We start from the raw sequence: 27451 nt of genomic DNA on the forward strand, positions 1-27451 counted from the left end.
ACCTAAATAATAAATACGAATCCAGTAGATGATATTACCGAAAAAGTTCTTTTTAAATCAGTAAAGATTTCACATTCAATAGTTTTGTAAATAAATAAATAAATAAATAAATAAAAAGTTCATAAATAATTATTTAAAGACAATATATTAAAAAAAAAAAAATATTTGCAATATTGAAAAAAATTGTCTCTTGTATTTATTTTTAATATATAAATAAATAAACGTAACTATTACATGATGAAAAGAAACAAGTCGGAACTTTTACGCATGGTGACGATTTTCACTCAATCACCGCGTTGTTCGACATACGGGTTTTCATGAGAGAAAAGTACCGTGAGTTCCTATTTACAATGCCTCCCCACGGGACAGAGTTAGACACCAGGGTCGTTTTTTAATGTGGAGAAAAGGAATAAAAATTGTCTCAGTCGTGAAAACTGACAAATAACCTGAAATCCTTTTCAATAACTTTCCAGTCATCAGAGTAATCTCTATCAACCTGAACCCGTCGGAGGGTATAAAGTCTCCTACTTTTAAATCAAGGGGAAATAACTCTACATTTGAAGATCGCAAAAACAAAATGTCGGATAGTCAGATCGTTTCTTTTTCAGGCGAGGACTACGCCACAACCTTTACAAAGGCTCTAACCTCTCAAATTAACAAAGAAGATGTGGGTTGCATGGTACAAACACAGAAAGAAATGTACGTATGATTTTAAAAACAAGATTCAAAGCTTTGATTCATAATTAAATTATACCGATGAGGTGAATGTTTTTAAATGGAAGAAATGGCTTTGAAAACATGCGAATATTGATTTTTTTTTTTTTTAAATAATTTTATTACATTTTCTTTTCTATGTTAAAAGAAAAAGATGCGCTTAAGGCGAATAAAATGGTATAACTAATAAATTAATATTTCCAATTCAATATTCTAATTTCAAATCTGGAATATCTAACATTAATTCAATGTTTTAATCGCTGGCGATCGTTTTTATTATTATTTCCGTACTTATGCAAAATATAGATTTTTCAAGTTAATTTCAATTTTTACGGGCCTTATTTACGGTATATTTTGTTTATTAAATTGTTAAATGAAAGTACAGAATAGTTTAAGAAGCCCCTTCCCTCTCCACATGTTAAGAATGGGGTTTTAAATAAACGTTATTTCAGCACGGTCCGTATTCTGCATAAGTTCTTTTTTTTTTTTTTTTTTTTTTAACGAAAAATAATTTTTCTCTTGTTAGATATTTTTACGCCAAAAAGTATTTCTAACGAATTAAAAAAAAAAAAAACTCGATAATCTCTTTTTCACTGTGCGTGTTTCTCACCTTTGAACTATTATTATTATTATTATTATTATTAATTTGGGAAAATCAGAATAATGCTCAACTCAAAGTCCTCAGTAAACGGTGTCTGATCAAATTCAGTTCCTGATATTAAATTTCATCTGTAATATTAATTCATTAAAATAACTTTCGCCTAGAGTTTTAATTTCCCAAATTAATTAATTTATTAAATTGTTAGATGAAAGCAGTAGTCGTAGTTAACATATATAGTTCTGTATATCAAAAATGGCTGGTTATGGTTAAGATCAAACTTGACCAGAGTTACGCTGTGAAGGGAAGATCCATTTACAGACAATCTGCATATGATTCGCACGACCATAGAGGGAATAAAAGATGACCCTGAAGCTGCGCTGATCAACTGGGATCAATCCAAGGCCTACGATAGGATCGACTGTCACTTCCTGGGATGTGTTGGAGAGACTGCCGGTTTTTGTGTTCACCGATGACATCACCATGTGCGTGTCGAACCACACAGACATCTAGGCGGTGACAAAGGCACTCGCTCATTATGAAAAAGTTAAAGAGGCCATTTTCATCAAAGCTTTTCATATGGGTCTGCAGCTGGATAAGAACTGGTCAGAAGTATAGTACAAGGTCAAATCGTTGGTAGAGACTTGAATTCGAAAGAGATTGTCTGTGAAGGGTCGAGCGGAGGCATGTGCCAGCTGTGTCCTCCCACTCATCCTTTACTGATTTGTTGTACTTCCTCTGCCTGCAAAACATCTTCAAACTTTCATAGAGCTCCTCTCCTTGCTTCTTTGAAAGAAAGGAAAGCGCTATGTTTGTAGGGAAATTTGTATTCAATGTCCAAGTGAGGGAGGCCTGGGACTGCCCAATCGGAAATATCACAGACATGCCAAAAGGTTGGCTTTCCTGGATTGTTCACTGGTAGATGTTCCATGAGTTCCTGTGATTGGGAGCGCCTATCCTCAAATCTGACCCCTGGCTGAAGGCCGTCATAGGCTGAGGGGAGAATCTTAAGTTCTTTGCTGAATACAGAGCAGCGTTTAAAACTGCGCTGGGGACCAGTATCCTCTTAAAGAAACTTTATTGGAAACTAGTGGTGGGTACCCCTTCGGATCTCTTTGGGGAGCGGCTATCAGCTCACAATGGAATTGGATGCCAGGTCGAGCTTATGTCAACAACTCTGAGTTTTCCCTGACCTGGCGGCTTGTCCGAGACGCATTGCCCCTCTTTGCCAAACTTTGCAAGGAAGGCCTAAGGTGGTATCTCTTATATCCAAAGTAGAAACGGTTAAGCATGCCTAGTCTATTGCAGCAAACTCCAGCGACTATGGGAGTATGTCAAAGAGGTAAAGGCTCACATCAACGCCAAGCACTCATTGGGCTTCGACGCCACTTACGTCATTGACAATGTTGATCAGTCGATGCCTAGGAAGAAAAGAACGTTTTTTTCTAGCTATCCTAGCAGTAGTGAGAATGATGACGTCGGTCACACATCTCAAAGAGGTCTATGAGAGGATATCTGTTTTGGATCTTGATCTGGTGGCTTACTTTAAACATCTACTTAAGGTGAAGATCAGATGCAATTTGAGAAGGTTGCTTCAAGTGAAGTTTGCTAGGAGGTGAGTGCATTACACTAGTTTGTGCATCCGTTGAGGAGTCAGGTATGAGTATGTGTTCCCTCCTTGAGTATGGCATATGCAGTCCTGGGTTCTTTGGAACCCATCCTGTAGAAATAGGTTAGTTTGTTTTAAAAAGATTCTTATTTGGTGGTACAAATGAGATCCCAGTCCTGTTTTGTTTTTTGGTGCTAGGGAGCGTCTGAAAGATGTCCAAACTTCATATTTCTATTGCCGCAGTTTTTCCCTACAGGTCTTGTTTCTTGGAAGTCACCTTACAGTCTCATTTTCCTTCTCAATCTATCTATTTTTTCGCGTCCCTTATTAGAACCACTCCCATTTAGAGACTAACCTGTTTGTTTTCGATTTCCTGGAAAACAGTGAGTATTCTAACATTTAAACAAGTGTTGGGAGGGACCTAACATAACATTACTTACTAACAATAGGCATTTTGTTTGATTTCAACATTTATTTTGGGATGTTTTTCTAGATCTCCCCACTCCTCATCATTCATTTCACAAATTGTACATACATTCATATTCATCGAACCTTATTACAAACTTAAGATTTTTCCTTTCCCAATGAACTTTTTACATCTCATGTTTAATTTAATAATATAAAACAAAGAAAAAACTTTTACACACACACAATCTTTACACATTTAAAACATTTGGAGTTCTTTAAATCGGTTTAACTGCACAGTGTGAATGCAGTATTGTGGTGAAAGTTGCTAACTAAGAGTAATCTCAAAGTTTTGTAGACGAATAGATAGACTCACAACCCCCTCCATCCACAAATTTCTTAGGGCTTCATGCCTAAATTTGTTGTAATTTATGTTAAATTGTATTCCTTTAATGCTTTCATTATTGTAATGTATATTTGATTTGAGATTCAATAAACTAAAGGTTCACATTGTCTTGTTTGCAAAGGTTTTCTGCGGTATGACACTAGGCAAATTTTAATCTATGGATGATCAACAGCATACATAATTTATCGTTAAAATCTTGATAATTCTTTTCACTGATAATGATATAAAAAGGTTTTCATCAAATCTTTATTCAAACTTTTATAACATAAAAATATAACCTTTATAATAAAAATATATTACAAACTGTTTTTGGTCCTCCGGCAAAAGGAGGGTGGACCTGTAAATTCACCCGTGTCCATTCTCACTTTTCTCAATAACAACGCCTTGGAATTTTTTGAAATTTTGCGCAAACATTAAACATGATATGAGTAAAAAAGTAAAAGAACGGATTTTCCGGGAAAACTTTGTCCCCCTCCGTCGGGGTGTCTTTCAGGTTAAAATGGCTAAAATTGACACTTTTGTTGCTTATTAAAAAAATTGATGCCTTGTATTTTTATAAAACTTTCTGAAAAGTTGTAACTAACTGATTTCTATATAATTTTGTTTGTCTATACTTTGTGATAACTCTTGGATGTGCCCCAGGGGCTCTTTTAGGGCTAATAAAAACACTCCATTTTTGGGACTATTTTACCATATTTGTCCAAAATTTTCTGTGTATGTCTATTTAGCAGTTTTGCATGGTGCTGAACTCAGATCTAAATATGCTAAGGCCTTATTGAGTTTTGGGGCTAAATGGGGAGGGGGCCAAATGATGGGCTTAGTCATTTCTTTTTTTGCATGGTGCAGAACTCAAATTTACATATGTTAAGGCTTAAAACTGCACCGTTTGTTCATTTTCACCAAGATTTGATGTCCCCTGGCGACATTTGGAGCTAAATGGCAGGGGGGGGGGCAAATGCTAACTTAGTCATTTTTTTTGCCTCGTTCACTGTGCACTCACGGGGGACTATGCATGCTTCACTTGTTTTTATTCAAACATTTTAAAAATAAGTCTTTAAAAAGTAGAACGTTTATTATAAAAGTATATTTATGAAATATCTTTTTTTTTTAATGAAAAATAATAAAACTTATATTTTACTATTGGCAAAAAAAAAAAACATAAATATATTTTTATTATAGAAGTTATATTTTTAGGTGGATTATATACACTATTGGTCATCCATACATTAAAATTTGCCTAGTGTCAGTACTGCAGAAAGCCTTTGTAAACAAGGCAAACAAACCATAACCAAATGTCTTTTTAAATAATAATGTTATTATTTCAGCACAAGTAGTAAACTGCTGCCGAAATTTCTCCAGCACCATAGATAGTAGGCTGATCAGATTTGGATCTAGTGTAAAGATTACGAAATATCGCTAAATTGTGACCCTAACTCTATCAGGAGTCAAAAAAAAAAAATTTCAAAGTTTTCAAACGGAGGGGCCATATTGCTGAGTTTTAGAGCAAAAAAAAAAAAAAGAATGACCTGATTGTATTGTTATATAGCTGATCTATATAACGGATGTCTACATGTAGCATAACTGTGTGTATATAATATTAATATTTTGTAAGTATATATGTCTGCATGTTACCAAGCTGTATCGTCTAGTGTATGTAATGTCTCGATTTGCATGTATATTTAATGATCTTTTTTTCTTGTACCCATATGGATACGTGTGTCTAGTGTATAACTACTGTTCACATCAAGACAAACATTCACGGGACAGTCCTTTACAAACAAATAATAAATGTCTTTATATGCTTGGACCAGACAAAGCACAAGCTTTCTTCATTGTGACGAATAGTTCTATCACTCGGTTGGTCTTTTCCTTGAAGTCATGTAACAAATGTCTCCCTTTGAAGAAACACCAAATACCAAGTTATCTATAATATAGATTTCAACCGTCTGTGTGTTTGTATGTTCGCTAAAAACTTTTGTCATCTGCACTGAACAGGTACGAACCTGGTATTGTTAGAAAGATACATAATATCGAAAAATTAGAAAAAAAATCACCAATTTTTTAATGTAGAAACGTTGTTTTGCTTGAATGGGGTGGGAGGGGGAGGTAAAACCTTAGTTTTGACGCTGTTTGTTAATCGTGCATGCACAAACGGTCGATTCGTTGTTTCATTTTAAAAAGCTAAATTTGCAGTGTCATAACACCTGTGTCATTATGGTCTGATCGATAACCTGTTCGCTTACGAACTTTACTTTTGCAAGTTCATGTCCACCACACTGCATTTTTTTTTTTCTTTTTTATGCTTACAAAATTTTGCTTTTGGTTTCACTTTTGACTGATGGCATCTAAGTCCCGTTTTTTAAAATTTTTTATCTATTTTTTTTAATTGATTCTAATTTTTAAAATATCATATTTAACCATATTTTACAACTGGACAATTCCCCTCCCCACTAGTAATTTTATATGTATAACTTTATTCTCAACTTCCATCAGAGCTGCAAAGCATTGTAATTTCTCTTGTTCTACATCATGCTAAGGTCGCGTTCTTCCGAATGCAGAGACAATATCTTCTATGCTAATTAGCCGCTAGCTAGGACCCAACTCTTGGTTCCTCTCTGACTGGTAGCCGACCCTCTCTATGTAATTATATCAACATAGCACAAAGCCAATCACCTGATGCTTGTCATATACTCCATTCCTACGTTATTAACTAAATTCTAATTTACCAAATTAAGATTCCTGTAAAAATTTATAAATATATTTAGCTGACATTCCATTTTCCCAAATTCCAAACGTATATCAAAATATTTCGTTTTCAACTCTATTGAATTCTTCATGTTGAAAACATGTACCACCTATAACAATAATTATCTCCTCACTTAGGTGATTTGACGATGCCCGCGAAGTCCAATAATACAACAGTGTTTTTATACTGTTTTGCTCATTAGCTTTGCTTTTTAGTGAAACTCGTTCTCCTAAACCTCATTCTTTTAATCATTTTCTGAACAAAAAAAAAAAACACCACACTATTTTTCCACATTTTCATTTTTAAAAATTTTTTCTAAATATTTTTACATTTTTCATAAAAACTCCATGGGATGGATTAGAGACTTTGGCAGACCAGATCTGGCCTGTGGGCCATAGTATGGACCCTACTGTAGACTATAAACCGGCTGAACTCTAGTACAGGTAACAAGTAAGAAGGTTCTCTAGAAGTTTAATTGTCATCAGAACTTTCTCAAAGACATTCCTGGAAGGAAGCAATGCTTCAATCAGCAACTGACACATAAGCAAATCACTTCCTGTCAACAGGACATATAAAATTAGAGCCAAAAATGTCATTAGGTTTCACAAAGTCAAAAGAGAAACCAATCCTTCACTGATCACCAACTTCATCATGACATGTAAGTTGGTTAACTTATTTATCTCACATTGCAGAAAATTATTTAGAAAGCCATTCTTAACATAGCAAGGTAGGTGGGTGGGGGGGTTCTTAACAATTCTATACTTTCACCTAATGATTTAATACATAAATTAATAAATAAAAATAAGTACAAAACTTGGCAAACCACTTGAGTAAACAACTCAAAACTGGAAGTCTTTAATATCAGGAACAAAATCTGACAGACTTTAAATCGGATGTTCTTCTGGTTTACCTTGATTTGCTCTTCATTGCCAAATATTTATTGAAATAAAAAATAAGGGAAACCAAAAAGTAAAATTATAGATGAGGACCAGTAGTTACCCCTTTCTCCATGAAAAAAAAAGAAGAGATTTTTCAGTACTTATGCAGAATATGCATTATGCTATTTTTTAAATAAGATTTTCAAGTTAAATTCAATTTTTACAGTATGCTTTGTTTATTAAATTGCTACAAAATGCCCTCCTTTCCTCATGTTAAAATGGATTTCTAAATAATGTTATCATTTCAGCACAGTCCGTAATCTGCATAAGTACTGATTTTACTTTTTTAAGCGATTAAGGCATGAATATCCTGAAAAACTTTAGTGGGTAAAAACAAAAAAATAAAGTAAATAAATACCCCCCCCCCCAAAAAAAAAAGAAGCATTATTTTACAAACAGGAGAATCAGTTGGGTATATGAATTTAATATAACTATTTTTAGGTGATTATCGAACCGGATAGCATTTAATCCTGCTTCTGGATGGCAACAGCAATTTTTCCTAAAATTTTCATCTCTCTTAATCCTATCCCTAGCTATAAGTCTAAGTATTATTTCTAGATTTCAAATATTCACTTGCTAATATTTTTTTTCCTTTTCAGGCTATCACGCTATGAAAAAACTAATGAAATGCTGATAAACTTTAACCTGCTGTCTTCATCGCGCTACGAAGCCACCTGTCACAAATTTAAAAAAGACACGTTACTTCTGTACGAGATGAAGAAAGATTTGGATACTGTGTTTAAAAGAATTCGGTAGGTTTTCAAAGACTAATTTCATTTAATTACATTTATTTGTGTTTTTAATTTTTCTTTCTTTTTTAAAATTGAAATATTGCTTTTTGAAATTGAAACATTCTTTTTAAAACTGCAATATTATTTAAAAATTTAATTTCAGTTTTAAATTGAAATATTGTTTTTTGAAGTCCAACGTTTTTTTGTTGTGTGTAATTTCACTTTATAAATACAAATTCCAACATGGCTATCACAAGTTAAAAATTATGCAGAATAGATGATCTGATAGTTATTTCTGAAAATACATAATCAGGAAAAATATATCTGGACTAACATTACCCAGGATCTCTTGTCTATGCAGTTCTTGCTATATTCAATGTCTAATTTAAGAATGAAACTAGTTTTGATTTAATAATAAGACTGAAGTAAGATGTAAGAAAAAAAAAAAAAGCAAGTTAAGGATAATAACTCTTACTAAAAGAAGAGTTATTTCCCCTAACCAATTTTTCGGCACTTCATTATATTAGCAAAATTTGAAAATCGAGATATTGAATTTTTAGTAAAACCAGTGGTATCTTTCTAATTATCATATCACAGTGATGACCATATCCAAAAATTATGAAAAACGATCAGATAGAAAATTAGTTATTAATAAAAACAGTTTTCAAAAACAATTAGAGAAAATTGAGTTTTGGTAATATTTTTCTAAGTTTTCTGAGAATATTTACCTCCCTTGTTCCAATCGGTTTCTTTTTTTTTCTTTTTAATTTTTTTTTTTTTTTAGCAAAACTCAATTTTCACTAATTGTCTTCCAAAACTGGTTTCATTAATGATTATGTTTCTATCTTATTCAGGGTGTTTCAAAAAGAATATGCCAAAATCATCACTCAATATATCAAAAATGAAAAACATTACAAACCTCTATCATGAACACGTGTTGTATATACATTCAAGTTTCATTTCATATTTTAGAAATGCTCGATGTGGCCACCACTGGCAGCGTATCAAGCTGGTATAAGTAATTCTCCCAAATGTGCCTCAACATGCCACAGTCTACTGTGTTGATTGCAGCATTATTCAATCTTTATTATTCAATCTTTATTAGTCAATCTTTCCAAGTCAATCTTTCCAAGTCATCGATACTTGTTAGAAGTGGTGGAACATAAACTTGGTCTTTAAACAAGAAAAAGTCACACATGATGAGGCCTGTTGATCTGGCAGGCCAAGCACAGAGTAAAGTATTTAGCACCTCTCCTCCCAATCCATCACCGAGACACGTTTTCATTTAGATAAGCTCTGACCCTAAGATGCTAATGGGTTAGTGCTCTGCCTTGTTGAAAAGTGAAGTAATTCGAATCTGTTTGCAGTAGAGTGAATATCCAGTTTTGGAGCATTTCGAGATAGTCTTGCCCTTTAATAGTGCTTCCTTCAAAGAAAAAGGGACCATAAGCTTTGTTTTGACACACAGCATAAGGGAATCTCTTACATGCTCAACAATTTTATGTGAGTAACCTATTCCCCAAATGCACACATTGTAATGATTGACTGTGGCGTTAAAATGGAAAATTGTTTTATCACTAAAAACTAAATCTTTTTTTAAACTGTAATCCGCTGTTGAATTCTTTCATGATAGGGTGGATCAATACCAGATTGTATTTTACAAGCATGTTGTACTGTGACAACGGCATTTGTTTTTGTGAATGCAAATATACAAAATGTCTTCTGCTGAGGAATCACCATTTTGATTGATCTTCCCACAATTTAATTGCATCAGAAGTTATACTAATGACGGTGGTAAAACTGACAATCAAACTTTGATAACTAACTACTCTATCAAATAAACACTGATTCAGTCCATTACAATGCTGTAGACCTGAAAAAACTGCATAAAAATTTGGCATGTTTTTTTTAAACACTCTGTATAATGTGACAGCTGTTTTTAACATTACATAGGCAATTCTTTCAAACCCACCAGATTGCTCATTGTCGTGTTGTTGACAGAAACAGTTGTAGTATCATTGGCACATTATATAATGTCTCATTGGCACATTATATAATGTCTCGTTGGCACATTGGCTTAGTAGCGAGTAATGCCTCTCTGTAGTGTTGATAATTTTCTTTTTTCTTTTTGTTTCTGAAATAATGGAAGCAATTGAAAAGAAAAATAACCCCATTATTTGCTCTGAGCTACATATTATTTTCTTGGTTATTTATTTAGTTTTTACAGCAAGTTCATCTTGAGGATTACATCGTGCCAGCCATTCTCTGTAGTGATGGTGGAAAAGTCTTGGAGATGTTTATTTGCTTTGCCATAGAATACCCAAGAGCCAAGATCTGTCTCTCATCTTTCCAATGTTGCTTCTTGCCACGATGAAACTTCCTGTCTAAGTCCAGGGTAAAGGTTGAGGAAAAAATTCCCTTTATTAAATCTCAAAGTGTTAAAATCAAATGGCAGTATGGGAAAAAAAAAAAAAAAAATTATGTTTCATTAAAGTGTAAATTTGTAGTTCCTGTTTGTCTGTTCACAAACTTCTCCTCAGGTTTTAAAGACAGATTTCGGGTAATTCCATGTCTAATCCAGAAATTCAGATTTTGAAACCCATATACAGGAAAAACATACAAGATAACTGATGAGAATTATGAAAAAACGATTACTGCATTTCTCGACAGCAAAATTTCTGGCTGAAAACCGATTTAAAAAGATTTTCTTAAGTCTCAATATTTCTTTACGTCAAATTTCGAGTGTCTAGACCTAAAATTGACATAGTTATTTGGTAGGGAAATGTACACAGACACACACACACCTTTTCACTTTTATAGACAGATAGATTACTTCACTATTAATCTCAAACCCAAAATTATTTACGATTAATTTACTATTGTTCTCAAATCCAAACTGGTTTACTAATAATTCACTATTAATCACAAATCCAATATTATTTGCTATTTATTTACTATTTTCCCAACTCCAAATGTATTCACTATTAATCTCAAACCCAAAATTATTTGCTATTTATTTTTTTCCTTAACTCCAAACTTATTTACTTATAATTCACTATTAATCTCAAACCCAAAATTATTTGCTATTTATTTTTTTCCTTAACTCCAAACTTATTTACTTATAATTCATTATTAATCTCAAACCCAAAATTATTTGCTATTTATTTTTTTCCTTAACTCCAAACTTATTTACTTATAATTCACTATTAATCTCAAACCCAAAATTATTTGCTATTTATTTTTTTCCTTAACTCCAAACTTATTTACTTATAATTCACTATTAATCTCAAACCCAAAATTATTTGCTATTTATTTTTTTCCTTAACTCCAAACTTATTTACTTATAATTCACTATTAATCTTAAACCAACCTTATTTACTACTTGCATTTCTGCCCGACTTTGCTCGCGTCCTTTGTACGATTCATAACTTGCTCTATGTGTGAATATACTTTTATGTAAAATTTCAAATGTTTAGACCAAAAATTGTTTGAGTAATTTCGTAGAGACAACAGAGGTCAATTTTTTAAAACTTTGACCCCAATTTTGACCCCCGTAACATTTATTGTTTTGGTTTCAAATCAAAATATAATGTTTGACCCATGTCCAAGTTACCTACATTTAAAATTTCAAGTGTTTAGACTCATAATTGGCGGAGGAGTTTGGTAGAATCTGCAAAGGTCAACTCATTAAACTTTGACCTTTTGGCAGCCAAATCCTTGCCCCAAAGCATATTAAAATGCTTGCCACATGTCTGAATACCCGTTATATACAATTTCAAATATTTATACCCAAAATTTGCTGAGTTGTTTGCTGAACACTGCAAAGGTCAAATCTTTTTAACTTTGACCCCTTGCTAGCTCAAATTTTCGACTCCAACCAATTGAAAAGCTTGCCCTATCTCTGTATACCCTTTATGTAAAATTTCAAATGCTTAGACCAGAAATTTGCCGAGTAATTTGGTAGACACCGCAAAAGTCAAATATGTTTTTAACTTTGACCCCAATTTTGAACCCTTTACATTTATTTTTTGGGCTCAAATCAATTATAAAGTTAGATCCATGTCTAAGTAACCTACATTTTAAATTTCAAGTGTTTAGACCCTAAATTGACGGAGGAGTTTGGTAGTTTTCAAAGGTCAAATCATCGAACTTTGACCCCTTGACAGCCAAATTTCTGTCTGAAAACGGATTAAAACGATTTTCCCAAAACTCAATACCCCTTATGTAAAATCTTGTCTGTAGACCGAAAATTGACAGAGTTATTTGGTAGGGAAATGTACACAGACAGACAAACATTTTCACTTTTATAGATATATAGATTTGCATATAGCTTAAAAAGTGTAAAAATAAAAACAATAAAAGAATAGAAATGTTAATAAGTGGTTTAGGCCCTCGATCAACAGTGCACAGCGGTCTTAATTCCTTGGATTAAAGACTATAAATTGATCAACATTTATTTAAATTAATTACACTTTATATATCAATGCTGAAATATTACTTTTCTGAACAATAGAAAGTCTACATAATATAAGATTAAAATCATATTTATTTTAGTTAAAATGGTAACCATTTTGAAACACTTTCCTAAAGAATCAGAAGTTGATAATCTTAAAAAAAAAACAAAAAAAAAACAAAGAAAAAACAAGCTAATTCCCTATATTTCATCTTGTGCTACCAGGTCATGTTGTCTGAGAATATTAGTGTCTCAATTTAAATGCATCAAACATTGATGTTGTTTTTTTTTTCTTTCTCTTTGCAAAACTCAATCATTTTCTATAAAGCCAAAAACAAAATACAACAATTTTCCTCTACAAAACAACCAAACCAAACGAAACATAACACCATGAATAAATATATGAAGATATAAACAACTTGAAGCATGAAAATTATTTTTCCAAAAATTACTAGATTTGGAATTAAATAACTCACAAAAAGTTGATATACCAGCAAACAAAGTAAATACTCTGAATATTAGAAACTTAAGAATATAAAGAATTTGAAACAAAAAACATTTTTCCAAAATTACTGGTGTCAGCATTAAATATCCCAAAAAGTATTGATATATGCAATATTTTTCTGTACAAATCTGCATTAAAAAATAATGTCATTACTGAGGGTTGATGGTGAATTGACTTTGCTGTCAAATTCCCCAACAATCTTGCATGCTTTCTACCAACCCGATTCCTGGTTTTGATCAAGATCTAGAATAAAGTGCAATACCAAAGTATGAATCTATCAAGTTATCAAGTGCTCATGCCAACAATCTTTTACAGCAGTGAATTTTGGCAAATGAGAGCGGAAAATGTTAGGCCAGGAGTCTCTAAGTTACTTTTATTGTAAACGTAAAAATATTCAGAGAAATGTAAAAAATGGAAATATATGAATAGTGTGGTGATTTATCTTTTTGTTGAGAAAATGATTAGATGAACCAGTTTCAATAAAAAGCAAAGCTAATGAACAAAAAAGTATAAAGCATGTCCAGATCATTTAAAAAAATTTGTTTGGCCTGTGTAGCTCTAAAAACTTAGCAATAGGGCCCAACGTTCAAAAATTTATGAAGAGCCCTGTGTTAGGCGATTGAAACTTTCAATTATCACGGTCTGTGTCACTTCTCAAACAGAACACTATATTTCTGCTGTAAAATGAACTCTGTTCAACAAGTTATTGTTACTAGACGCATACGATGGTTTGGTCATGCTAGTCACTGTCAACCAGAAAAATTCATCTACAAAGCAATTGCCCCAGCTTCCCTGCAGGGTTGGAAAAAGCAACGCGGACAATGAAGAGCCTAGCTAATGATCATTAAAGCTGACCCAAAATTTGCTTTCTAAATCTACAAAGTTTACTGTTGGAACAGTGAGTTGCAAGAGATTACCCAAATGTTGACTTCAAATTGTCAGTCTTGGTCAACCTTTGTGAAGGATGCAGTGGCAGTGATGGATGGAATTGGCTGAACTCATTCTGGGGGAATGCGGTTTCAAGTATTGTGTGATCTAGAAGCACAAAAAGTTGTCTTCTATTTTGGTAATTTGTTGAAAAAAATATGCTCCCCCTTCCCATTGAAAATTGTGTGACTCTCCTTGATTACATTGGTTACAAAATCTACCAAAATTTATAATCAATGGCTGTTTACTCAATTCAATTTTTTTAATGGGAATCGCTCCAGACAAGACATGAAGCCACTTGATGTAACAAGCTAAAATAAAACTTACATCAAAGTTAAAAACTAGCCAGCAATAAATGTTAGATGGATAAATTTCAACCTAAAAAACAGCAATTCTTCTCCTTTTGTCAGAACATCGGTAAGTGTGTCAGAATTTTTGGGGAAATTTTGACACACCTAACACAAAACTGCGAATAAAATATAAAAAGCTCGTAATTCCTCTTTTAAAAGTGGGTTGTTTATTTTCTCTATGGAATATGCTTCCAAAATAAACTATTAAAGTTGTTTAAAACATAATAGAAATATGATTTTTTATTAAAAAAAAAAAAGTGTTTACAAAGTGCATGCACGCGCTCATGCAGCCATTTTTTTCTACGAAATGAATTGAATTTTACGAGTTAAATTTTTTTCAATTTTTTCACTTTATAAATCTATCAAAATATTTCTATTGGTACAATTTTATGCAAACCTGCAAGTTTAATGTAAAATTTTATGCTCTTTCCAATAAACTGATTCTAGACAAACCTTTTTTTTTTTAAATTCCCCCTTTCCCATTTTGAAATATCTATTAAAATGAAAATAATTAATTTTCTCACCTAAGGTTTATATCACAAATTGAAGATAAAAGATCAATAAATAAAATAATATAATTTAAAACAAACCAAAACAATGAATAGTTATGTGCAAATTTACCTGTAAAGTCAAAAGTTTCAAACCTTTATTTAAAAAAAACATATTGATTTTTTTTTTTTTTAAGTGGAAACTCATATTTTGATAATATTGTACAGTAAATATTGGACTCTTACATCAATTTTTTCTATTTCATTCAATGCTGTTTTATTTAAGATATTAAAAAAAATTCATTCCATAAAGAAGAAATAAAATATTTTAAATCAAAAACTCATGTATTTCTTTAAGAGAATAAAAAAAAATCAAAAATTTGTCGAGGGGGTTTGTTTATATAAGTGAACTTACTTATGAGTGGATGTGATCATTTTTCAAGTACGATGACCTATATTGACTAACTTTTGACCACAAACACATGTCAGAAATAAAAAGGGAGATTAATTATGGCGGTTTTAAGCCACCGTATTTGTCAACTCTAAGAAGGGGAGACAAACCTACTCTGTGACCATCTGATATGAGAATTTAAAATGGCGGTATTTTTGAATCCTTGCTTAAAAATTTCTTTTATTTAAAAAGTACATGGAATAAAATATAAATATGGACAAATTCTTATAAATGGAGAATGGAAGCACCAATTGATTAGTATTTTATATAGGTAAGTGATTTTTTGGAATTTATATATATTATAGTCAAAGTAAGTTAAAATTTGTTGAATTTGTTGAAATCTTTTTTAAAGAAAACCGATTTTAAAAAAATATTGCATATTTTGCTATTAAACCTTTTATTATTTTAAAATTTGGTCTTTGCTTCTTTTATTGAAAAAAAAAATTAGGGTTTAAATTAGTGGTGGGATAATTAATCGGAATCGTTAATCGTAAGAATCGTGTATTTTGGGAGGCATCGGAATCGCATCGTTAAAAAATACCTTAATTTTCCGATTCCTTCATTACGATTCTTTTAGTCTGATGTTGAAAAAAATAAAAAAAATTCCTGATATTTCTAACTGCAAGAGAGAAATGCAGCATGTTATAAAAAGAAACCAAAGAAATTCATTATTAACAGGGCAATGCTTAGTGCCCCTCCCTTACAAGGTTCATTCATTCAGATCTATTGTGATCAAAACTACAAAAGAGTTAACTTGAAAAGAAGTATGCAGGGCTCTACATTGCGAGTAAAAATAAAAAAAAAAAAACGCTTATCTTTTTGGCGACTGGTTTTTTTACTGACAAATCTTCTAATAGTGAATGAAAATGCTTTTTCAACTTATATTTTCTTAAAACGAGCAAAGTCAAATTATTTAAACAGTAAAAGGTTTAATAGAACAATATACTTTTTTTTCTTTTTTTAAAAGAAGGCTTTTGAAAGAAATATCTCTAAAATGAAATTGATCACGTTGTATTATTTCGCAAAATTGTGACAGTAGTCGGCTTCTTTTGAAGTTTCAAAAAAACCGACCCCATACCTATCTCTTCCAAACCTAAAGTTATTAAATAACCCCTTCGTTAATTTAAGGATAATTAATTCAATTCAGTCAAGTTGTTTTTTTAAAAATTTCATTGAAGTAAAATCCATTTTTAAAAATTTTTTTCTCCAGAAAGATAAAACCCTGAATTTGATTATATTAAAAGCAGAATAATATAATCTTTTTTCTAGAATTTTAAATTGAAAATTAAAAAAGTGTTTGACGCAGTTTTTTGCCGAACGAAAAAGAAATTAATATATATTTTTTAAAAGGTGTTGTAATCAATTAATTTTTATGTCTAAATAATATTTACGATTAATTAAATAATTTCATTTTAAAAAGTATTTATAAATAGAATTTTACTTAAGACTTATAGTTTAGCAATATTGAACCGCATCAACCATGTGTGAATTGAACACAGTCAACCAAAAAAAAAAAAATTCAAAAGAAATGCATATTTACATTTCATTATGTAAACTTTTATACATTGGTTTCAAAAATTAAATTCTATAAATTTTTTTTTTTTTTTTTTTTTTGTTAACTACTGGTTGGTACAATTTACCGCTCCATCCCTTTATATTTTTTCTTTTTGTCTTTTTTAGCGGATTATTTTCAATTAATTATCCAAATAAGTGACTAGCTTTAAAACAAAATTTAATAGTAATTTATTTGTTTACAGATAAACTGAATTTTCTAATATGGCCTCAAAGTCCAAAAAAAGTCTTGCATGGAAACTTATGAGTTGAAAGCCATTTGCAAAGTCTGTCAAATTAAAATATCACGAGGAACAAAACCATCTAACATGACCACAACCAACATGTTAAAACATTTAACTATGAAGCATCCAAATGAATTGGAGGAGCAAAATAAAAAAGAAAAGGAACAAAAAAATGACCAACTGGTCACTCAGAGCAGTTTTATTAGTGAGGGTCGAAATCGCAGTGTCTTTTTTTTTTTTTTTTGCCTAAGTCACCAATTTTTTTAACCTTCCTTAACTTCAAAGAGTAAATACAATATATACAACTAAAAAAATAATTTTTAAAAATGCTGATTCTATTCATGAAAAATTCTTTTAACTAGAAATTAAAACTTAGGTAAAGATAGCTGACTGACAGCAACAGGAGCACTGGTTAACTACTGAACCACATGGAAAGGTGTGGGGGAGGAAAAAAGGAAATTAAAGGATGATAATAAATTATGATAACCGTCTTTGAAAGGCACTAAACTCCTAAAATTTACTTCTTTAAAATTTTAGGCGGCATTCCCCGGCGATTTTAAAGCACTCTCTCTCCAAAAAAAAAAAAAAAAAAAAAAGATTTAATTTTTAAGTTTGGGAAAGATATGTTTATTATAACCGAATTCCTGTATGAATACTGGATCTACTTTATTGGATGTTAATTTGTGAGATAAGTAATTTTTCAATGTTAAATGTTTTTAAAGTTTCAATTATCAATTAAATTTTTTTAATTGCGTTTTTTTTTTCAATTTATTTATAAAGAAAAAACAGGGTTTAAAATGTATTTTTCAAGGTAACAAGCTTCGAAATAAGTCTAATTAAAAAAAATCACTTAATTTTTAATTTCGATAACCCTGAGAATTTAATTATTAAAAAAATATTGAAATGTGACATTTTTTTTATTTAACATTTCTATTAGTTCAATTAATTTTCTTTCAATAATTCATTTCACTCAACAAACTTCACCATTTTTTGTTTTGTTTTATCTTTTTCTGTAATTTTGGTAACTATTTTTGCTCAATTTTATCTAGTATTTCATTTGTTTTTTATAGTGGTATCATTTTTATATGTGTTCCTTTGATATACCCTATTTCAAAATTAGTTTGGCTAAACTTATTCTTCACGTTAGAAACAACGTGTAAAAGTAATGAAAAAGTAAGAAAAAACAATAGGTGTTAACTATTCTTTGTGAATTATGGAGGTCTGAAGAACTGCCGTCACAAATACAACTATCAATAGCCAAACAAAAAATCGTTTTTGAAATTCCTTTACTTGTAACTTTTCGCTATACCTACCTTTTGGTATAAAACACAAAAACTTTCGATTAATGGTATTTCTCAAATATGGTCGTTAACTTTGGAAGGGTTATTTTGTATCTACAGCGCCATGTCACGTGGTATATTGTTTTTTTCATTACGCACGTTCATTTATAAATTATTAAATTAAATATTTATCTTTTTTTATATTTAATTAGTATATATTTTCTTTCTCTTCCACTATATTTTTTTTATTTAATTCATTAAATCTGTAAATTATGAGGACCAAAATAATGAATCGTGTTAAATTATTCTCTAATTTTCTTGTTTTTGTTCTGTTATATAAATTCTATTTTATTTGTTTTTGCTCTGAAGGATAAATTCTATTTTCTTTGTTTCTTTTCTGTATTCCAATTAAGTAAAATAAATTTTCTCTAAAATAAATTTTGCTAATTTTTCCGTTTAGTTTACTATATAATAATTTTATTTAAACCAAAACATGACGGTGTAGACATAAAATATCTCTTCCAAAGTTAGGGAACATATTTGGGAACTACCGACCATAAGTATAAAACTACCTGGTATATTTCAAAACAATAATTCCCTAGGAATCGGAATCGGAATCGTACTTGGTATCGGAATCGTTAATCAATATTTTCCTGGAATCGGAATCGGAATCGTATAAAAATTAGGAATCGTCTCAACACTAATTTAAATTACATTTTTCAAGTAGTTATAAGCTTCGAAAGATAGTTAGTCTAATAATTCATATTTTCATCACTCATTTTTAATGGCAACATCTGACACTGCTAGAACATCGGTCATGGAATGTGAGAACTAAAGAAAAAAATAGGGAAGCAAGAGTAAATCTGGATCCATTTTTTACTCTCCTAATTACTTTTGATGGCAAGAAAACTATACTTTGATCTGCATATGGCACTGAAAATGCCTCCTGAATTGAGAAAAATGCAAATTTTCACAAATCAAATATTACATTCAAAATACATCAAAACATTTGATAATCTTCGTTTATATTATCGTAGCAATCACAGGAGACAACTCTTGCTTTACTTGTTGAAGTGATCACAGGGGAGACAATATCAGTATTATTTTGATTTTTTTTTTTTTTTTTTTTTTTTTTACATTTGACTTTCTTCTGTTGAATATTTTAATTATTCAAAATTTTTTAAAAACTATTTATCATTTTAAAATTTAATTTATCTTTTGCAGAAACTTGAAACAGAGATTAAGTAAGATTTATCCTGATGCATTTTCAGGTAAGTTAAGTTGTAATATTGACTGATTTCTGAAATAAACTGAAAGTTTTTGGCAGCAGGGTAAAATTATGAACATTGGATGCTTGCTCGGAACAAGATCGAAAATCTGGAAATTGAATTGCTTTTAGATGAAAGTCAATCTACTTTATGGAGAGTAGAAAGTGGATCCTAGGTTTACTTTCTCATTTCTTTTATTTTGTCATTTAGTCTTCACATTCCAGGAATGACGTTTCTGAGAAAGAGGGAAGAACTGCTGTTTTCTGGATCATAATCTATTCCATCTAACACTTGTTGGCAAGTTTTTGACCTTGAAGTAGTATTATTAAAATTTTTAGCTCCTTACATCAAGCAGCTTCACACCTTATCTGAAGCGATTTCCATAAAAAAATTAACATGTCAATTTCAATTAAAAGCAATGTTATTTACTTAATTGTCATGTCGAAATAACATATTACTACATTATTATATAAAACATTTACTTTCTTGAAGCAGCGATCCAGTCCACCATTATTATTTTGAAATGTAATTTAAACAAGGGAAGTAACTCCTACCCTAGAATCTGTTTATTATTTAAGTATAACTTGTAATTTTCTCCAAAACCAATTTTCATTAATAATTAATTTTTTTTTTTTACATTATCATTTTTTGGAATTTTTGGATATGTTACTAATTTCGACATTTCAATTAAGTAGATAACATTAGTTTTAGTTGAAATTCAATTCTGCGATTTTTGTTATTATTCTGAACAAGTACTAGAAATTGTATGTAATGCAGCAAAAAATGTATCCATTTATGTCACACCATATGCCGGTCTTAATTGTTTGAACACAAAAGAAAAACTGCCTCTTACCAAGAATGCAAATTTTTTTAGGTTTGTTGGAACCTCTATCACTGATAAGAAATTAACATATCTTCCATGCTATCAGCCTTGTTTCTTATTCAGTGGTACACATGCATTTCATTCTTGTGCTCGTGTTAGCAAGGTTAATAGCACTTCTCATCTTTGTGCTTGACCACATAGCACGCGTGACCCTCACTCTTTTACATCCTTGCAAGAGATCTTCATTACACAGGCATTTATTCATTAAGTTCATATGGAACTCCTTTATTAAGCTCTTTCATCTTAACCAATTTGTTTCAAATGCTTGAAATACTAGCATCAAGCGCCCAAGACATTTCTGAGACACAATTTAAAAATTGAAGAATAGATTTGGAAAGCATATGAGCTTGAAGAATGAACTAATAATTTTGAATTCTCTACCACGTGGTGTAGAAAAGCACAAAATTTCGCACAGTAACACTTCCTTGGTTTAAAATTAAAGATTCTTAAGAGAGACAACTCTGGCCCAATGAACTAATATTGTAAACAGGCTTTTTTCTTAAATCATAAAAAAAAAAGTTTTAATCATTAAAGATTTAGTTATAACATCCAAATTAACCATTAACAACATGTATGGACACACACACATACACACACCTTTTTGCTTTATAGAAATTCAAAATATTATAAAGCTGTATTGTTTTTTTCTAAAATAATGTATTTTTAAAATATTTTTGTTATGAAAGATTTTTTTTTTTTTTTTTTACAAGACTCACCACTTATCTAGGCCTGAAGGCTACTCTAGGATAAGGGTTGAAATTGAAACCTTATAAATGCAGGAATGAACTTCACCCACATGAGTGTAATGTAACAGCCTGTATCCACTATCACCCAATTCTCATCCGCCTTCTAAAAGAGATATGGTCCAATTATACCATTCCATCTGATAGTACGCAACAAGACAGATGATGAGGGGAGGTTCTGTCATGATTTCTCTATTGCTTATGACCTCATTCAGATTTTCAAGAACCCACCCGTGTACCTGATACTAACAGTCATATGCAAGTTTCCTAGATCTTTTCCTCACAACTTGCCCTGAGCTATCTTCATCTTCCGTTCTATCACCACTTGGATCTTTCGACCACTCGGTTGTATAAATTAAGATAAAAGCAAAATGTAATAGGTCGTCAGACATACCTCTCCATCGTACTATATATCAATACACTATAGCTGACTGGGATAGTTTTTGTACATTTATTACAGATCTACCTCTACATTCCATGTTTAAGAATAATGTGTCCTCTATAGTATCAGACCTGACAGAATGGTTAATTGTAGGTATAGACCACTTTATACCCTCCAAAATATTCCAGCAAAAACCTAACAGCCAGCCGTGGTTCTCTCCAGAATGTGCTGCTGCCATTGCACACAGAAATCACTTTTTCCATTGCTTCCAACCTAATAGATGTACTAAGACTAAAGCCGCTTTCAGAACTGCCAACAAAAAGAGTAATGAAAAACGTGAGAGAGTTGTATGCTCAGTCAGTTAAATCCAAAGTAGCTGAGCAGCTCCCATACTTACAAAGCTGTTTAAGTGTTGTCTTAAGGATACTTGCTTCCCTGGAAGACCTCATCAGTATGCCCTGTATTTAAGAATTCTGGTGATCGGTCATCTTCCTCACAGTACAGAACAATTAGTCTCTTGTGTGTCATGAGTAAGTTGCTGGAATCTGTGTTAAATAGAGAAGTAGTCAACCACCTTAGCAAAAATAATCTTCTTAGTGACATACAATACGGTTTCCATTCTGCTAGATCTACAGCAGATGTGCTGACAGTTATATCTCATAGAATTAGTGAATCTCTTGATGGAGGCTTCCTTTCTAGGGCAATTGCTCTTGACACATCAAAGGCTTTTAATAGGGTATGGCATAAAGGTATACTTCATAAGATATCCAGCTATGGTATAGCTGGAAATGTTTTCTCAATTATTAAATCATTTCTGTCAGATAGATTCATAAGAGTAGTAGTTGATGGGCAGAAATCAGAAGCTCACAGTATTAATGCTGGAGCCCCTCAGGGGTCCATCCTGGGCCCAACTCTCTTCCTGATCTACATTAATGATTTTCCAAATAACATCCTAAGTTCATTCATTGACATTTATGCTGATGACACTACCATCTATGGCAACACATCAAAGGCCGTAAATGACAAAGTTCTCTCTGATTCTCTCTCCTCTGATCTTGATCACGTGGTACAATGGGGAAAAAAGTGGCTGGTTACTTTTAATTTATCTAAAACCAAGCTCCTATCTTTACACCATCACCGCTCTAATTCTCATCTGCCATCAATCGAAATGAATGGCTCTCGTCTTAGGGAGGCTGCACGTTTTGACAAGTTTCTGGGCTTGACCTTTACTCCTGATCTGAAATGGAACACATACATCAAATCTGTTGCCAAGGCCACTGGCAAAATGGTAGGATCCTTCTACCGCTCCAGTAGATATCTCACTCCTGATGAAATTCTCTACCTATATAAAAGCCAGGTACGTCCAACGATGGAGTACTGTTGCCACATCTTGACTGGAGCTGCTAGAAGCAGCTTATCATGCCTTGACAGGGTTCAAAATAAACTTCATAGCTTAGTGGGGGACGCCCTTTTCTTTTTCTTGCAACCTTTTTCCCACAGAAGAGATATTTCGAGCCTGTGCCTGCTTTATTGTTATTTTCATGGCAAGTGCTTGTCTGAGCTTCAATCTATGCCCCCCCCCTCGTCAAACTTTCATGAAAAACACTCGTCTAACCAAAACCACTATCAATAATTTCCCACACTCTGTGCCTAAACTTAAACGTAGATTCCATGAACAACGCTTCTTTCTTAGAACTGCATGCCTGTGGAACTGTCTTCCATTTGCCTGCTTTCCAGCTGACTACAATTTGATTGTCTTTAAGTCCTATGTAAACAAATTCTTGATGAACTATTCCCTTAAGTAATCCAATTTACAAAATTAACCCTTATCCTCGAGTGGCCTCCGGGCCTTGATAAGTGGTTGCTCCTTTGTAAAAAAACAAAAAAAAAACACAGTCACTTTGTATGTTCATGGAGTTGAGCCTGAGCCTAGAAGCTCATATTCTACTTATTGCTATACTCACTCAAGTGATTGAACCTCCTCAATAAAGGAAATCAAATCCAACAAACTAGGATAATTTTAAGTTCTTTGACTGATATATTCACAAAATATTTCTCGTTCTGCCTTATTGCAATCAGTTTGCCTCTATAAGATCAGAATTTTGTAAGGAAGTCATTATGGAGGATTCTTAAAACTGATGTTCTCAAAATGACAGTTTCTTGTGAGAAATGGGTGTTAATTTTCTCATGGATTCCTCCAAATGTTTAAATAAAATCTGAACATTGTTCAGTTATAATTTTATGCCAATGTCAACCACTATGGCCTTTGTGGATATTTGCCACACTTCCTGTCTCCCCAAATTTTGCTGCCAAATTTTGAATTTTCTATCAGGTACATTGTTCCTGCCAAAATCTGTGTCAGAAGAACTGGTTTTACGGCAAAGTATGCTTTGCTGCTTTTTATCTGCTGCCATGTAGTATAATGTCCAGTTGAATCCATAAAGAATCTCCCAGGCCTGCTGTCTATGCCACCTGAAAAATATTGAAAAAAAAATGTAAAATACAATTTTGGAATAAAAACCAAAATAGTTGTCTTTTTTAAAAAAAATTTTTTTTTGACCACCCTATAGATTTTTCGTTTTTTTATTAATTGTATTCAAATTTGTTATTCTCCATTTTTTTTTTTTTGCAGCGTGCAGTAATGTGTATCTGACTGTCCTCGAAAATGGTGAGGATGGAAGTGCTAGTCAAGACTCAACAAGCACCTCATCAAAAGCAGGAGATTCCGAAGTATGTCCATCCTCGTCTTCAGTGGCAGACTCTCATTCTGACAATGAACAAACTGCACAAACAAACAATTAAAAGAAAGTCTCTAATTCTGAGAGTTCCTTGATTTCTGAGATGATTAATCTCAATATAATATTTTGGATACTTGTTCAGAATTCAGCCTAATCAAAAGAAAAACAAAAAATACTCAAAAATATTTATCATGGAGCAAAACATGTCATATTCTAAAAATTATGTAAATTTATCAAGTTTCTTTTTTATGTATAAAATTTTTTTTGTTTTTTTTTGTTTCACGATTTATAGCAATTAATAGTAAATCATATTCATTACAATGCTTATTTTGATTTCTATTTCTGGAGAGGTTAATAAGGAGGAGGTAACTACCTTTATTTATTAAAGATGATGGAACGTGACACACCATCCTCACTTCCTCATTAAATTTGATTTTCTTAGTAAAAAATAAAACTGCTTGATCAATTTATTTGATTTTTGGAATATGATATTTTTGTTCCATGGCTAAATAAATATTTTTCTATATTTTTGTTTTTTTAAATTAGGTTGAATTCTAGACAAGAATCATATTTTGAACAGATCGTTTCATCATTTAGCTGAATAAATGTCTAAATTGTTTGAAATTCTAATGACTAATAAATAAAATGAAAGAGTTGCTCACCTTTACATGAATAGTAAATGTATATTTGAGAAAAGTATATTAAACGTATATTAGAGAAAAGTTGGAAATAATTTCAACTTCTAATATATAAAATAAATCCAGCCAGATTTTCAACTTTAGATCTAAGGAGCTTTCATCATAAGATATCAATATTTCTTTCTGAACAACCGTTTCCTTTTTATTTTTTCATCATTAATCCATATTGTTAAAAAGTAAAAAAAAAAAAATGTAATTTGATTTCAATTATACAATTATCTCTTATAATATTTTTTACAGAAAAGCCATCATATGACACACCATTTGTAAATGATGCCTTTATTTCTAAGTAATATGTCCCAGAAAGAGATATATTTGTTTGAAGTAAATAAGTGGTCTTGGTTACAGTAATCAAGTAAATCACCTTAATGAACCGTTGTTTGTAGTCATAGCTGGTACTATGCGTAAGCTTTAGACTTTTGGCATATCTTTCAACGTCTCTTAAAGGCGGCTGTATTTATGGTTTACACCAACCAATCATATTCTTGTATGGAGAAACTCTGATATATTCATATTCATTACATTTGCAAGCATAATTCAAATAATGTAAAAGTCATAAATCATATTTTAACTTGAATATTCTCTACCTTACATGAACTTTTCTTTTTCATTTCTTTTTTTTATATAAATAACATGTGACCATTTTGCACGTTTATCTGTTATGTTTCTTGCTTATACGTGACTTGCTTTTCACTCTTTAGATTTAATATTAATCTAATATTCATTGAAATAATAAAAAAAATATATATATCAACTAAAATTTAATTTTTATTTTGTATCTATATTAAAAAAAAAAAAAAAATTATACAAACAAAAAAAATAACAAAACTAAAATCACATTATCACATCCCGACAATGCCGGACACGTACAGTTAGTTTTATATGACATTTAACTATTCATTTAACTGTAAAGTTAAAGGGGAAAGAACTCTTTCATTTTAATTATTAGTCACTACAAATCTAAGTATTAGTTCTGTCTTCAAACAAGATGGCTACCAATGAATTAAAGGGAGATAATTCTTTGCTTGGATTTAAAAAATGGTTGAAAATCAGAAGTTAAAAATGATTTGCTTTTGCAAAAAGTTTAAAGTATAAGAATTTTGGCAATAAAAACAAAAACCGAGAGCCACAAAATCGAATTTCAATTAAAACAAATGGTAGCTACTTAATTATGTTCAAATTAGTAAAATATCTGAAAATGACGAAAAATGATAAAGTAGAAAATTATTAATCGAAATAATTTTTGAAGAATTGCAAGTAATACTTAAATAATTAACAGAATACATCTTGTGATAACAGGGGAGATAACTGCAAAAAATGGTGTCTCAATGGATTGTGAAATCGTGAAAGTAAAACTTTTATGGTTACTTATGCAGTTTAACAAAAATATAAAAGAAAAGAAAAAGGAAAATTTCTATGATGTATGTAACCGTTTTAGAATGTTCTCATAAAAAATTGCTTCATTTGATCAAGTAGTTTTTTTTTTTTTTTACAGAGGAAAATCAAATTTTACTGAGAGCAGTCACGATGCTGCCATCTTGGTAATTTTTTGCTTGTAGGGGGTGGAGATGCCACGGAAGATAATCTCATCACTGTGTTTGTTATTCAGAAGTTCATTTATATTTATTTGTATGTTTAACTGTCATTAACGGAGCAAAAAAGGGGCATAAAAAATATGCATTAAATAAATTTTACCAAATGTAAGATAAGTTACTCTTCTGCTTACCTGAATAAGATTTTTTTTTGTGTTTTTGCATATTTTAAAACGTTTTTTGGTTCAAAACAAATCGTGTGTCTACTCTGTTCAGTTAGAATAAAAAAAAAAACATAGCTGCTATAAGCATTACATGAGGACCTTTGATAATCGTTCAGAAATCGAAGATTAAACAAATTACATTTTCGCATGATTGATGGCATGTGTTGGATGTGTTTCTAGCAAAACTTTGTTTAATTTTCGATTTTTAATTAATTATGAAGGGTCCTTGCGTAATGCTTATAGCAGCCATGTTTTTCTTTTTAATTCTGACTGAACAGAGTGAGCACTCGGTTTGTTTTTAACTCCAAAAATTCTTTAAAATATATTAAAACACAAATAAACTCATCCAGGTAGGTAGAAGAGTAAGTTATCTTGCCTTTGGTAACATTTATTTGTTGCATGTTTGGTTTGTAACCCCTTCTTGTTCTGTTAACTACAGTTAAACTTACGTAAACTTCTCTACAAAAAGTATCACATAAAATAATGAGAGGCTCTATTTACCAGTCTTTGTCTGGAAAAAAATTCCAGCTAAATTTAAAAAAAAAATTATTATTATTAATAATAATAATAATAATTATAAAAAATA

General features: G+C 31.3%; 1 protein-coding gene across 1 annotated transcript; it reads left to right on the forward strand.

Moving 5' to 3' along the window:
• The first annotated feature begins 280 nt into the window (after window positions 1-280).
• On the forward strand, window positions 281-27451 carry LOC145249615 (kxDL motif-containing protein 1-like). The gene is made up of 4 exons (XM_080111342.1): window positions 281-699; window positions 8016-8168; window positions 19622-19668; window positions 24306-27451. The coding sequence occupies exons 1-4, from the start codon at window positions 578-580 to the stop codon at window positions 24473-24475; spliced, it is 492 nt and encodes a 163-aa protein (XP_079967468.1). The 5' UTR covers window positions 281-577; the 3' UTR covers window positions 24476-27451.

Source organism: Euprymna scolopes, chromosome 28 (assembly GCF_053919585.1).
Source record: "Euprymna scolopes isolate OS-2025 chromosome 28, ASM5391958v1, whole genome shotgun sequence".
Classification (NCBI taxonomy): domain Eukaryota; kingdom Metazoa; phylum Mollusca; class Cephalopoda; order Sepiida; family Sepiolidae; genus Euprymna; species Euprymna scolopes.